Source organism: Littorina saxatilis, linkage group LG7, assembly GCF_037325665.1.
Source record: "Littorina saxatilis isolate snail1 linkage group LG7, US_GU_Lsax_2.0, whole genome shotgun sequence".
NCBI classification, from domain to species: Eukaryota; Metazoa; Mollusca; class Gastropoda; order Littorinimorpha; family Littorinidae; genus Littorina; species Littorina saxatilis.
In genome coordinates this window covers 46480299-46494449 of record NC_090251.1, presented here as the reverse complement: position 1 = coordinate 46494449, position 14151 = coordinate 46480299, and the positions used below count along the sequence as shown (strand labels likewise).

At 39.3% G+C, this 14151-nt stretch overlaps 1 protein-coding gene and 1 long non-coding RNA gene across 2 annotated transcripts in view; both read right to left on the bottom strand.

Moving 5' to 3' along the window:
* LOC138971610 (2-hydroxyacyl-CoA lyase 2-like) overlaps positions 1–12648 on the bottom strand; it is a 37468-nt gene extending 24820 nt beyond the window's left edge. Inside the window, exons 1-4 of the mRNA XM_070344378.1 lie at positions 12475–12648; positions 9505–9558; positions 8566–8670; positions 7409–7487 (exon numbers count right to left, since the gene is read on the bottom strand). Coding sequence (XP_070200479.1) covers positions 7409–7487; positions 8566–8670; positions 9505–9558; positions 12475–12648 — 412 coding nt within the window. The remainder of the gene's footprint in view (positions 1–7408; positions 7488–8565; positions 8671–9504; positions 9559–12474) is intronic.
* On the bottom strand, positions 1284–4309 carry LOC138971604 (uncharacterized). The gene is made up of 4 exons (XR_011457307.1): positions 3785–4309; positions 2887–2953; positions 2436–2596; positions 1284–1756 (listed from the first exon to the last, which is right to left on the bottom strand). It is a non-coding gene; the product is annotated as an uncharacterized lncRNA (long non-coding RNA).
* Positions 12649–14151: the final 1503 nt, after the last annotated feature.

The window sequence follows — 14151 nt, the reverse complement described above, 5'->3', positions numbered from 1 at the left end:
GGACCCACATACTTTCTTTTACAATTTTCTTATGTCATCACACACAATGTCTTGACGTAAAGTACCCAAAACAGAAAGAATTCTCCCTCTCGCCGAGACTAATAGTAATAGACTTCCATGTAGGCCAGGGATTGGCTTGGGTTTTGTCCACTAGAGGTCCATTGACTGACTCAGCCATGACCCTTACCCAAATGCAGTATACTTATTTTGTACTGCAGGAGGTACAATTTTGGTACGTTTGCAGCACATTTAAGGTACGTACTGAAAATGTACCAAATTGGAACCGTGCTGAAACTATGCTGAAAAGATACCAAAAATATACCTCCAAGTACTGAAAACGTACTTCCCTTTTCAAAGTATCAACATGTACTGAAAATATACTGAATATGTGCTGTTAACATGCACACCATGAAAGTTTTAGGGCAAATGCTAGCATTTGTAAATAAGAAAAACTGAGAAAAGTCAAAACAATTTGCAGTGGCAATCTTCAGCTTTTAATATCCGAAAAATAACAATGCATTCACATGAATCCATGTGTATATATATATCTATATCTATATATGCACACACACAATGCAAATTTAAAACAAATAGTGTTCAACTTTACAGAAAAATATGTATTAACTTTTACACCTGCATGCAAGCATACCACAACCATACTGCAAATGTACCACAAATATACTGCAACTGTACTGATTAATTGCTGCTTTGGAGACATACCTCACAGATACTGAAAGCATACTAATAATATACTGCCATAGAAGTTAAAGAATATACCATAAGTATACTGATTATGTACTGCTGCAGAAGTATACTAAAAGTATACTAATAATATACTTCTCTAGAGGTTTAAGAAAAATTGCCACAGAAAAAAGAATGTACTATAAGTATACTGATTATGTACTGCTGCAGAGGTATACCAAAAATGTACTAAAAGTATACCAATAATATACTTCCCCAGAGGTTTAAGAAAAATTGCCACAGAAAAAAGAATGTACCATTAGTATACTGATTATGTACTGCTGCAGAGGTATACCAAAAATGTACTAAAAGTATACCAATAATATACTTCCCCAGAGGTTTAAGAAAAATTGCCACAGAAAAAAGAATGTACCATTAGTATACTGATTATGTACTGCTGCAGAGGTATACCAAAAATGTACTAAAAGTATACCAATAATATACTTCCCCAGAGGTTTATAAAAATAGCCACAGAAAAAAGGGGGTGGGGGGAGGGAGGGAGAGGGGGGAAGGGGGTGGGGGAAGGGGGGTGAGATAGAAAGGAAAAAAATATATGTCAGTACACAAAAAAATAACCCTCATCAAAGTTTCCATACCATAGAACATGGGTGGAGATCACATAAAGACACCACAGACAAAATATGACTAGAACTCTCATACCAATAATAGGAGAGAAACAATTTGATGTACATACAACAGAACGTGACTAGATAAACGCATGACTAGAAATCACAAACCAATTTTAGGAGAGAAACAATTTGATGTACATACAACAGAACGTGACTAGATAAAAATATACCACAGAGAAAAAAAGAAAACAGATCTAAAAGAAAATAAAGTCTGTCCATACATCCAAACAACCATAGGTCCTGGCACATGGCACAATAATATATTATATCAGGACGTAAAAGTTACTTCGAATTCTTAGCTTTACAAATGGCTGCTGACAGCTTGCTCCGCAGCACCGTCCTAATCCTCGCCGACGAGCTGCCCTCATTGCTTGCCACGGTGTAAGCTGAAATGATATATTCAGCAGGTTCAGACAAAATTATAATTCAAATTAAAGCCTGCAAGAAAAATATTAATATCCATCCAAACCTCTGTACTTGAAGTCTTTTCTTTAACTTTACCAGCAGAATACCACTTGTGCAATTAATTAATATGAATGCATCTCTGTCTGCTTCAGATCCGGGATGTTCCCCCGGACAAGATTTTTAACTTTTTAAAAGAGATCAAGATTTTTTTTATAAGATTGTAAGTACCAGAAGTGATAGTGATTAATTTTTAGAACCTTCTTTTACAGTGATAGATCTGAATTTTTTGTTTGTTTGTTTAACGCCCAGCCGATCACGAAGGGCCATATCAGGGCGGTGCTGCTTTGACATTTAACGTGCGCCACACACAAGACAGAAGTCGCAGTATGCGAATGCTTGCAACAAAATTCACAAATGGCTAAGCAAGTCACGTGGACAACATCCGAGTCATAACGGAGTGGTACCCAGGCATCAGTACTTGGCTAGTTACGCTATGTTCATTATTGATTGTCGAGGGATAAGTGAACATTTTGGATGCTTGTCATTTTGTTGTTGAGCATAGCAGCTTTTGGCTTGGCGTAGCAATGACTGCAAAATCGGAGCATGCTACGCCAAACATTGTAGCAGTTGGCAGGTATGCAGCTATCATACCTAACATACCTTGTGTAGCATAGCTGGCCATCAGCTCCCCCTCCAGCTCGCGCTGTCTTGCCTCCAGGCTAGTCAGTAGTGACCTTGGCCTGCAGGTCCTTGACCTGCTCCCTCAGTGCAGCTGCATTCGCCTTGCAGGCTTCAGTGCAGGCCAGGTTCTGTGGTTAGAACTGAAAAAAAGAATACCAATTATGCACATGTATAAATAAAAAATGTTACTAAAGCATTAACCAAAACTGTCGGCACTTAAAAAGTGAGCAGACACATCATAATTTTGTTGGGGAATAATTAAATAAATCCATAAACAAAAAGACTGCCAACGTTCCAAAATTCAGAATCAAAATCCAAGAACGGTAGTTTGTTGTAATTTAATATATATTTGTGAATGTATTGTTTTGTCAATAACAAACGTTCCAACAAACTTACCTTTCTTGTTTTTTGATAGGGAATAATTAGTTACCTGATCTCGGCGCCTTAGCCGCTACTGTTGCACGCGGTGTTGGTGCACCATCGAGGTCATATGAAGGCTAAAACAAAAAAATCCCATAGCAACACGTGAGAACATTCAACTTTCAAGGCTTTTGAAAAAAAGACACTTATAGCTGCTATTAGGATCTGCTCTAAATGTCACATGCACAGAAATGATCAGGCTTCAAGCAAAGAATGAAGCAATAAACTAACTGGCAACACTCGCTGCAAATTGAGGAACATTTGTCGTGGTGACTGGCGACGCTGACTCTAGCGACGCCAACTGCATAGCTAATATAAATAAAACAAATATAGAATTGCTTATTTGCTACTCTTCACTGCGCACATGTATCCAGGGGATACTTGAAAAAAAACCAGCATAGTACTCAGTAATAGTAGTTATTATTACTTTTGTCTAATAAAGTAATACTAATAGTAAATAACTTAATATACAATTCAACATTTGATTATTTTAGTTTAACTTTGAAGAGAAACAATTAGTTAAACTTGCTAATTTTCAAATACTAAATGTATGGAAGGAAATAATTGGTTGGCAATATTACAAATGACGAATGCAAGCACTCTTCGTGGGTGCAAGTGAGGCTCTATAAAGTATAAAGAATGTCCTGCATGGCCAATGACTCATTACTAAAGTGCTCAAATTCAAACTCAAAGCTAAGTTCTGTTCTATTTCTAGTGGCACTGGTAACAGTAACTTCAGTAAGTGAAAGTTTGAAAAGAGTAATGTACTAATGAATGTGTATTTCTTTGTCTTCGTGCCATACTACCACTACCAGTCCCATTATGTCACTCGACTCACTGGGTCAGCACAATAGCTACACTAAAAGTTAAAATACCACTGTATCAAAACAATCAACACAATTACTTACCAACGAGAGTGAAGAGGGTTTGTGAAGAGAGTGAGTCACTCATTGCGATTCGGGTGGAGGCAAAGTGGATGTTTCATGTTTCGTTTCTGAGCCAGAGGTGTCACTGTCAGCCATGGTTAGAACTCCACGTTGTCAAAGGACCGGCTGGCTTTTCGCATGGAAGTAGTTGTGCATCTCAACATTGCAACAATATTGTAGACTTTGATCCCACACTTAGATATCCAGTTCAAAAGCTTCGTTCATGATGCATTCCTGGGAAAATATCCACTCTAGACACGCACTGTTTCAGTCATGCCTCATGGCAGCTTCAAAAATGGCGGTGTACTTTTGTCTCCTTTCATTTGATTGGGCGATATTTTTAGAACTAGCCACCATGCAGACAAGAGTGAAAAGTAGGTTTTGGACCAGAAATGTTTTCAAATCACTAAGGTGTTGTTGTTTTTTTAAAGTTTTTTTTAATCACATTCTTTTGTCCAGTGGATGCAGCAACATATTTATGTTCTGCTTATTTTGAAGTTTAAACTGTGTTTTAGGTATAAAAAAAAAATATATAAAAAAATTTGAACATTTTGAATAAGTTAATTTACTGTGCCGTCTTGTTAAAATAAATAATGCAGAATATTGTATACATGTGTGTTTTGGTTGGTGTATTTATTCCAGTTTGAATGGTACCTGGATGTTTGTGGAAGAAGAAGGCAAACGTCTATATCATTAAGAATGTAGATGCAAGTTGTAATGTCTTGCTTTAAGTTAACTGAAACATATGGTCAAATATATGCATTTGATTTACACTATCGATGACAGCTAGAGAAAATGGCTCGATGAAAGATTGAATGGCGTAGTGTTTGTCGTACATTTTCAGTACACAAAATGTTTCTAAGTCCAACTGGCACTCGCAGTATGAAAAGTAACAAAGTCGAAGCAGTACATTTGCAGTACAGGCAAAAAATGGCTAAGTTATTTTGGTATGTTTTCAGTATACATAATATTTTCTAAGTCCAAAAGAAGCACATTTTCAGTACACAAAATGTTTTCTAAGTCATATTGAAGTACTTTTTCAGCATACAAAATATTTTCAAAGTCCAACAAAAGCACATTTTCAGTACATCAAAAAGTGGTTAAGTCTAAACGAGGTATGTTTTCAGTACAATAGAGGTATGTTTTCAGTATACCACCTAACTTGGTTCAAAACTGCAGTACATTTTCAGTGTACCTAAAATGTACTGAATTTTCTTTGCAGCACATTTGAAGTACATTTGAAGTACATTTTTGGGCAGGAGGTACAAATTCAGTACATTTTCAGCTCATGTTTGGTATACCTAATTTGTGCTGATTTCTGTGGGGGGAATCAATCAGTCATTTTGCAAACCAATCAGTCAAGAAAAAAACTTTCCTTCCACCACGGGACTGCCGCAATTGTGCATTACGGCAGTGAGGAGAAACTTCTGAAAGTTGTTTACAATGTACAAATGAGAGGAAAATTCAATTCATTTCTTCATTTTCCAATGGTCTTACATGAAGAGGAACACAAGGTCTGAGGTCACAATAACCATATTTATTTCAATTAAGTAATAATAATAATAATAATAATAACGGGCATTTATAAAGCGCCTTATCAAAAGTTCAAAGCGCGGGACAACAATACATGTATACAAAAATCATACAATCACTGTCAGATTCAAACAACACATCATGCACATCTCACATCCCCAGACTCTATACTAAGGAACTATCCGTAGTGTTGTTGAAACAAGTGAGTTTTCAAATTGGACTTAAAAGATGAAATGGATGGAGAGTGACGTAATTGAAAGGGGAGTGAATTCCATAACTGAGGTCCATAATACGAAAACGTGCGGAAGCCATGAGCCTTGCGTTTAAAGCGACCTTGACAGAGAAGTCGAGCATCATCAGAAGAACGAAGGGTGCGAGAGGGAGTGTAGAGAGAGACCAGTTCAGAAAGATAGGCAGGTGCCGATTCAGAGATGATATTGTAGCAGAAGCAGGCAGCTTTATACCTAATACGTTCAGATACAGGAAGCCAGTGAAGTTCTTTCATGAGAGGAGTGCAGGGTTGTCGATGCTGTGCTCTGAAAATGAGACGTGCAGCAGAGTGTTGTACTTTTTGCAAGGGTTGGAGAGTGGAGTCAGGGCAGCCTATGAGAAGGGAGTTGCAGTAATCTAATCTGGACAGAATGCAGGATGTAACGAGAGTTTTAGTGGCATCAACAGTGAGAAATTTTCTTATGGAACCTATTCTTCTGATCTCAAAGTAACATGTCTGACAGACTTTTTTGATGTGTTGTTTCATTGAGAGGTGGGAGTCCATGATGAACCCAAGATTCCTAGCACTATCAGAGTAAGGAAGGGGTACAAAAAAGAACAGGACAGCAGACAAAAATAAGACGAGCTGATTAACTCTGCTGCATGTCTATCGGGCAGTTGACGGATTGAGACCTGTGTGTGTCGGTCTTTTCCGAATTTAATATGGCAAAAGACTGATGACCGACGCCCAAGCCAATCCCTGGTAGGCTTTTCACGTAATTAGTTCACGTGCGGGACTTGATATGGGCGTGGTCGAGAGCGACTAAGGCCTGCCCGGATAGCTGCCTGAGGCATGACTGAATGCCCTAGGGGCTCCGTGCACATAGAGTTGACATGTCCAGTAACTTTAAAATCTAAGAAAGGAACAAAAGATCCGACGGAGTTCAAACAGGTGTTTCGTAAGAAGTATTTATCACACTGACACTGGTCACTGCATCCAGTAAAACCATAGTCCAATAATGCATGTAATAAGCAATGGCCCAGACTTGATACGAAAAGCTGTTACACTCTCCGGGACTGGTTGATTGATGATTTATGATTGATAAAATTTTGTTTTCACTTAAAAACTACGTAAAACGACTAAAATGCCGGATAGTTTCAGTTAAAGCCATCACTAGTGAAACGCAAGACAAATGAAAGTGAAATAGAAGTAAACACTCATAGATATATACTAGAAGTACAATGTATTGTTTCAGTTACAGTGGCACCTCCTTTAAAGAGCCATCTTCTTCTTCTTCTTCGGCGTTCCAGTAAAGAGCCATCAATTTAAGACTTCCCCTGGGGCGGGGATGTAGCTCAGTCGGTAGCGCGCTGGATTTGTATCCAGTTGGCCGCTGTCAGCGTGAGTTCGTCCCCACGTTCGGCGAGAGATTTATTTCTCAGAGTCAACTTTGTGTGCAGACTCTCCTCGGTGTCTGAACACCCCTGTGTGTACACGCAAGCACAAGACCAAGTGCGCACGAAAAAGATCCTGTAATCCATGTCAAAGTTCGGTGGGTTATAGAAACACAAAAATACCCAGCATGCTTCCTCCGAAAGCGGCGTATGGCTGCCTAAATGGCGGGGTAAAAACGGTCATACACGTAAAATTCCACTCGTGCAAAAAACACGTAGTGTACGTGGGAGTTTCAGCCCACGAACGCAGAAGAAGAAGAAGACTTCCCCTTGCCTTTTCAGATTTTTTCTCTCCATAGACTGTGTCAATTTACCTCCCTTTTTAGACTCCCTCCATTTTAAGACTTCATTCTCTCAGATTTTTTGAGGGTCTTAAAAGGGGGGTTCCACTGTATGACATTTCTTTACCTGGTCCAGCAGTGACGGCGGCTACTCCTACAGTGCCAGACAGACGCGCTACTGCATCAGCAGCAAAGACGGCTGTCACCTGAATGAGTAACATTTTACGTACACATGGATGCAAGCACACACACACAAGTTAAGTACACACGCACACAAGCACACACACAAAAGTTTACAAACACACACACACACAAACACACACAAAAGCATACAAACCCAAACACACACACACACAAACACACACAAAAGCATACAAACCCAAACACACACACACACAAACACACACAAAAGCATACAAACCCAAACACACACACACACACAAACACACACAAAAGCATACAAACCCAAACACACACACACACAAACACACACAAAAGCATACAAACCCAAACACACACACACACAAAAGCATACAAACCCAAACACACACACACACAAACACACACAAAAGCATACAAACCCAAACACACACACACACAAACACACACAAAAGCATACAAACCCAAACACACACACACACAAAAGCATACAAACCCAAACACACACACACACAAACACACACAAAAGCATACAAACCCAAACACACACACACACAAACACACACACACACAAAAGCATACAAACCCAAACACACACACAGAAGTACAGTGAAACCCCCCTTAAGACTTAAAAAAATCTGGTCTTAAAAAGGAGGAAGTCTTAAAATGGAAGTAATTGTACAGAGGGTATGAACAGAAAGTCTGAGATAACAAGGTCTAAAAAAGGAGGCAGTCTTAAAATGGGTGTAATTGTACAGAGGGCATGAACAGAAAGTCTGAGATAACAAGGTCTAAAAAAGGAGGGTTCCACTGTATACACACACACATACACACACACTAAAAATACTCTGTTCATGTGGAGACTTAACAACAGACCAGGAAAGTCTTCCATTTTACATGTTAGATAAGGAAAGGAAAGCACTGCTTTCTGACAGGGAAGTACACATGCACACAAGCACACCCCCCCCACCCCCACACACACAGAAGTATACAAATACACACACAAAATACTCTGTTCATGTGGAGACTTAACAACAAACCAGGATATTCTTCCATTTTACATGTTAGCACTGCTTTCTGACAGGAAAGAACAGAAATGACACTGCAAATGCCCACATATATTACCTCATGGCGAGTATCCACAACTCGAATGCCGATTTTTTCAGAAGCAACCAAGATGGGGGATATGTGGCCTCCGACCAGTGTGAACACATGCTTGATGCCATGTTGCTGTCAACACACATATAACATAATTATAAACTTGTCAGTCTGCGCAAATTGTTTAACCTTCAGCACTTGTGACTTGAAACCAGGGTATTACACAACAGAAAATATTTGCTTGGGTACAACAACAAAATCATTATGGGGTATAATAAATAAGAGAGAATGGTGTGATAGCATGCCTGAGAAGGAGAGACCTACACTAGTGCTCTAGTGCTGCTCTTACAAATTCAGAGCAAATGGTAGTTTGTCTAATCATCTTCTCTCTCCTATAACTTCTTTGTAGATATTTTCATGAAATTACCTTAAATATTTGTCTTCTGGAAAGGGTGCATCCCCACCCCCACCCCCTCCTTACTGATTCATCAATACATAGCCTCCATAGATTCATCAATACATAACATGTTCCAGAAGGAAATTTGACATCTCCCTATACAAGTTTATTTATTTTCACTATCTATGCCAACTAAAGATTAATTAATCTGAACAGCTACCTTCATTGCAATAAAATACAATAGTCTGTGAGTATTCATTTAAGTGCTACTATTTCTAATCAACCATTACTGAGTTAAAGATAAATCCAGACCACCCGCCCTTTAAAAAAAAACCACCACATTTTGTGCTTTCTTTCACTTCAATTTTGAAGAGATTTGAAATGGAGGCAACATATCCTATGGCTATGCTGACAATACTACACCAACAGAAAATATGTAAAAAATTTCCCAAGAGAAAACAAACATGAAATTCAATTGTGTTGCAGCAAGGCATGTTAACTAGGCGACATAAAATATACCACAGCATTTTTACAACACAAACAAGTTTGTTTAATCGAATTTTACTTACATTCAAGACTTCAGCAACGAGTTCCCCACCATGGCGTTTTGAATTTTCATCAACCTAGAACAACGGAATACAGCAATGTAGTAAAAGACAAATTATGCCAAATTACGTCCAGAACAGCTACAAACTCAGATAGGACTGGGCAAAACACAGCTTCATACCACAGCGGTACCAACTGTCACTTTTTTCTCTCTTTTCATTGTAGCTTGAATAGAGGGATTGATAAATTTGACACTTCTGTTGCAATCTTTTAAATTCTATTCAGACACTACAGACATCACAGTCGGCGAATTAAGCTGTTGATGGGGAAGTACAAAGTTCTGTGCCGGGTTGAGATTTAGCATGCTAATTGAGCTAAAATAAATGTAGCTTTTTTTTTAAAAGGTCTATCTATTTATGCAGTCTGTTTTTCCCTTGTACGTGCGCGCGATAGCTGTCGCGGTGTATGAGTGCGACTACACGTGCCTTGGCATGTGTGTGCGAGTGTGCGAGGGCTGTATTTTGTATATTGATTATTTGATACATGTATAAATGTGTCTCCAGGAATATGTTTTGTTTTAATCTTGTGTCGATACTATTTAGTTCTGCCTCGTTATTAGCCATTGAGTATAACTGTTTTATCATCATTGCTTTGTTGTTGTTCTTTGGCCATTTACGTTGAATGACTTGTTATACATTGACATTGATAGTTTTATTCTTCTTCTTCTTCGTCGTTCGCTAGATAGTTTTATTATAAGAACCTTTTCTAATTCCTATTAACTCGATGTTCTTTAACTATATTTATACATAAATGCATATTGTAAAGCAGTATGCATTGTTAGAGGATCTTTTAGTAGCAGTGTTTAAATGTCGAAGCTGCTTTTCCCAGTTTTACCTAAGATACCGACTGTATATTGTGTTATTGTATTTGTCAGGCTTGATTGTACCAAGTCCCTACACATGTTGTAATGCGCTTAGTGCCAAATATTTTAGTTTTTTGTAAGGGATAGGCGCAATATAAATACACTTTATTTATTATTATCATTAGTCATTCTTGTATTGCCAACATGGCTCTTGAAAAAAGAAACAAAAACATGTGCTCAAATCTGGATGTCTAGCAACTCTTGAGTAACTTAGACACTGACATAAACAGTTGAATTTGTCTCCTCCTTTTCTCAAATCAAAGTTTCCATGGTCCATCTTTAACAGCTAAAAGTTGAAAGATGAATAGGCCATAAAAACACAGACTAGTTATTCTTTTGCGACTAAAGTCACTTGTCCATTGGGTTTATTCATATGAAAGTGCCCCGAATTTAAACAATCAAGGTCTGTCGTTTGTGTACTTTAGCGGTGATTCATATGGAGTGCTGGCCGGCAAAGGCACATGCTTCATTCATGCCGACTAAAAAGATAGTACTTGGCCATGTATTATAAGAAAAAGAGTCAACGCAATATTTGCAGACAGCATATCAGAATCCGATGGTTACGCACCGCTAATTTGCCCAACAAGGGTGGATATTAATGGATTGTGACGTCAAACCAGACCTGTCCCCCGTTCCTTACAGGAGAGAATAGGCGAGGAAGTACTGTTTCTTGGGTACTTCTCGCCGCGAGGGACGCTAGGATTCTTGCCTCGAACGCTAGGTAGCTTTCGGCTTGCTCGCTTGGCGAGAAAACATGGCGGCCACGCAGCTGCCAATCCGATTGAGGTCTAACGGATGACGTATCACAACGTGCGCGGTCATCCTTGGCGGTCAAGAAAGCCGCGGGCGCTGCCGCGATCATTGCGCAGACGACACTTCTAGACCGCCAATATTTTTTGTGCGCATCACGTGCTCCACATAAATTGGCCGGAAACGAAGCAATTGGGAAACCTGGATAGGCTGTCCATGGTTGTTTACCAACCATTGCAGACGTCCTTTTTCCGTATCAACCAATGGTGTTTAATTCTTGCATAGCTAGCCATCAAACCATTTTATAGACACTCTCACCTCCTAGCTTCGCGAGCGACTGGCCGAAAGAATATCTCGCCTGAAAGAAACACACGTCTGATACAACACACCCAAACCCTATAAGTATATTAGGCCAAAAAAAAATTTGTCTGTTTCTGGTCACCCGACCAACCCTAAATTTCGGCGCCGACCCAACTTTTTTTTCAAAACTCAAAAAATTTTTTTTTTTTTGGTGGTAAAGGACAGGGTGAGAAAATGAACAACAAAAACGTGTGAAAACGAAAGTCCGCTGACGATTTGTAAATGTCTTGTCTCTATGTATAGTGAATCCAGTCTCTTTGCGCGATTTTTAAAGTTAGTTTTATTGGTAATGTTTGTTTATTGGAGCGGAATGGCGCAGTGGTTAGAGCGCTTGCCTCTCACGCTGGAGGTCGTGGTTCGTCCCCCACTCGGGGACAAATACAAATACCCGATTTTTCCGAGCGCTCTGCAGTCCACCCAGCTGGAAATGGGTACCTGACCCTATTCAGGGCCGGGGAAGGCAAAGGCAGCGAGGGAGAGGAGATGGGCACCGCCCTCATAAAAAGCTGGCCCCCAGAAAAGTGGAGATCTCTAACATCTCTCTCCCCTACGACCAGATGGTTATGGGAATACCTTTACCTTTTACCTTTATTGGTCTACATTTGGGGTAAAAAAAAAAAAAAAAAAAAAAAATCCCTATCTACCGACCCTATTTTTTTTTAGCCATGTTACCAGAAACAGACAATTTTTGGGGGGGGCCTTAAGTAAGGTTGAAACTATAGAATGAAGGGGCAATTAAACTCCCATCACAAAAAAGTAATTTGATTTGTGCAGGTACTAGCACATTAAATCTGAGATGTTTGATCTGCGCTCATTCAGCCCTGAAATTAACGCCTGTCAGCTTATCGGTAACCATCAATGGGACTGGGACAACGGGTTCAAAGTGCATTCTTTATCAAAACACACTGTGTGACTTTCCACTTGTATTTGTAATGCTTTCTAAATGTATTAAAACAAGCACCTTGTGAAAAAACTGGTAGATCAAGTTGAACTTCTTCAGGAAGAAAAGCACACCAAATGTCGCAGCTGACAAACCTAGTGGAACGATAACATTTGGAGCTTTCTTCCGCAGGTCCTCGAGATACGTCTCCCACGACGCCATGTTTGTGTTGTAACCTTGACCTTTCCGTTCCATACTTCCGGAATGCCCCCCAAAATAAAACAAGTACGATGTTACTTTTTTTGTTACCAGTTCGTCACTACAAGAACATTTTAAACACGATGTATAAAACGAGATGATTTTAATATTGATCTTTTTGGCTGATTTGTACACATTTTTAGGGGAATCAATGACTTCCGAGTTTGACGTGGAAACGAGACGTCTTTTTATCAGATTGGGTTTCAGTTTCGCTGGAAATGAGACAAGAAATATTGTTGAATGAAACATATGGTGAGTCAAAGAGAATTATTTCTGTACAACAGTAACTTAAAAGCACTTGTCGGATAGCTAGATTTCTGAGGTTGATTTGGTGACTGACATAGAATCTACATGTCTCTCTTGTTGTTGATGATCTGTAATGGTCTGTGACATCCTGAACTCAGGCCAAAATGAGTTCGGCTCATTCTATCCCTGACATGATGCCTTGAGTTTCCTTGTATGGCAAGGAAACCGATTTTTTTTTTACATATTTAGAGTTTTTTGTAATGTATTATTGATATAAGCAGATTCGCGATCGTCCATTATGATTTTTCATGGTGTTTCATAATTTTTATGTAAAATTGTAAGACAGTTTCAAGTGAGCTATATTTCGCGGCTGTATTTACTGTGCAAACAACTCTAAATATGGCAAAAGTGTCACGTGATAATCAACCGTTTGGTTTCGGCGCTCACTGGAGCAGACGATTTTTTCTGTAACCAGTTGACAGTGATGAAACTGGTCATATATTACGGTCTCCTTCCGGCAGCAGTCCCAAAATTTCAACTTGTTTTGACCTTAGAACGATGTCTTTATCATAACTGTGAAGAACAGAACGGAGATCACTGTCGAAGTCGGCCAATCTGCAATCATTTTCGTCTCGCGAACACTGATCTCAAATTTAGATCAGTGCTCGCAAAAAACATATGGGAGATAACTCTGTATTTTTGTTTTGATAGATTCGCGTAGGACTGTAGCGTCCGGTCAGAGAGACAACTGGCAATAGCCGTGGAGCGATGCTTATCAGAATGGGTCTGTGAGTGTTGCTGTTTTGCCAGTTCCACGAAAAGAAATTAGAAATACGCCTCAGGAATATTGTTGTCTTGTCTAGTCAGAAGTGAGACTATAAAGTGGCAAGGTGTTTTTTTAGCGAGAGACCCAGAGAGAAAAAGATTCAGACAAGCAGACAGACAGAACAAATAACAGACGGCAGGAATGGCCAACTGTAAGAAATTTCAATCTACTTCTTTTTCTGTATACTGAGGAAATCCCTATACAGGGCAACTATCCTCACTCGGGTATGTAACTTCAAGAAATTCATTAGCTCGCCACAAATTTCACTAGCCCGGTACATATACCACACACTAGAATTGTGACGGTCATGAACACACAAAGTAGCAGTGATACGAGACAACCAGGTTGTGGCCAGCAATGAACACATGTATGCAGGTAAAGGTAGGATGTCAGCTTGGCTTCTGCCAAATTAACTTCACATTAGATGC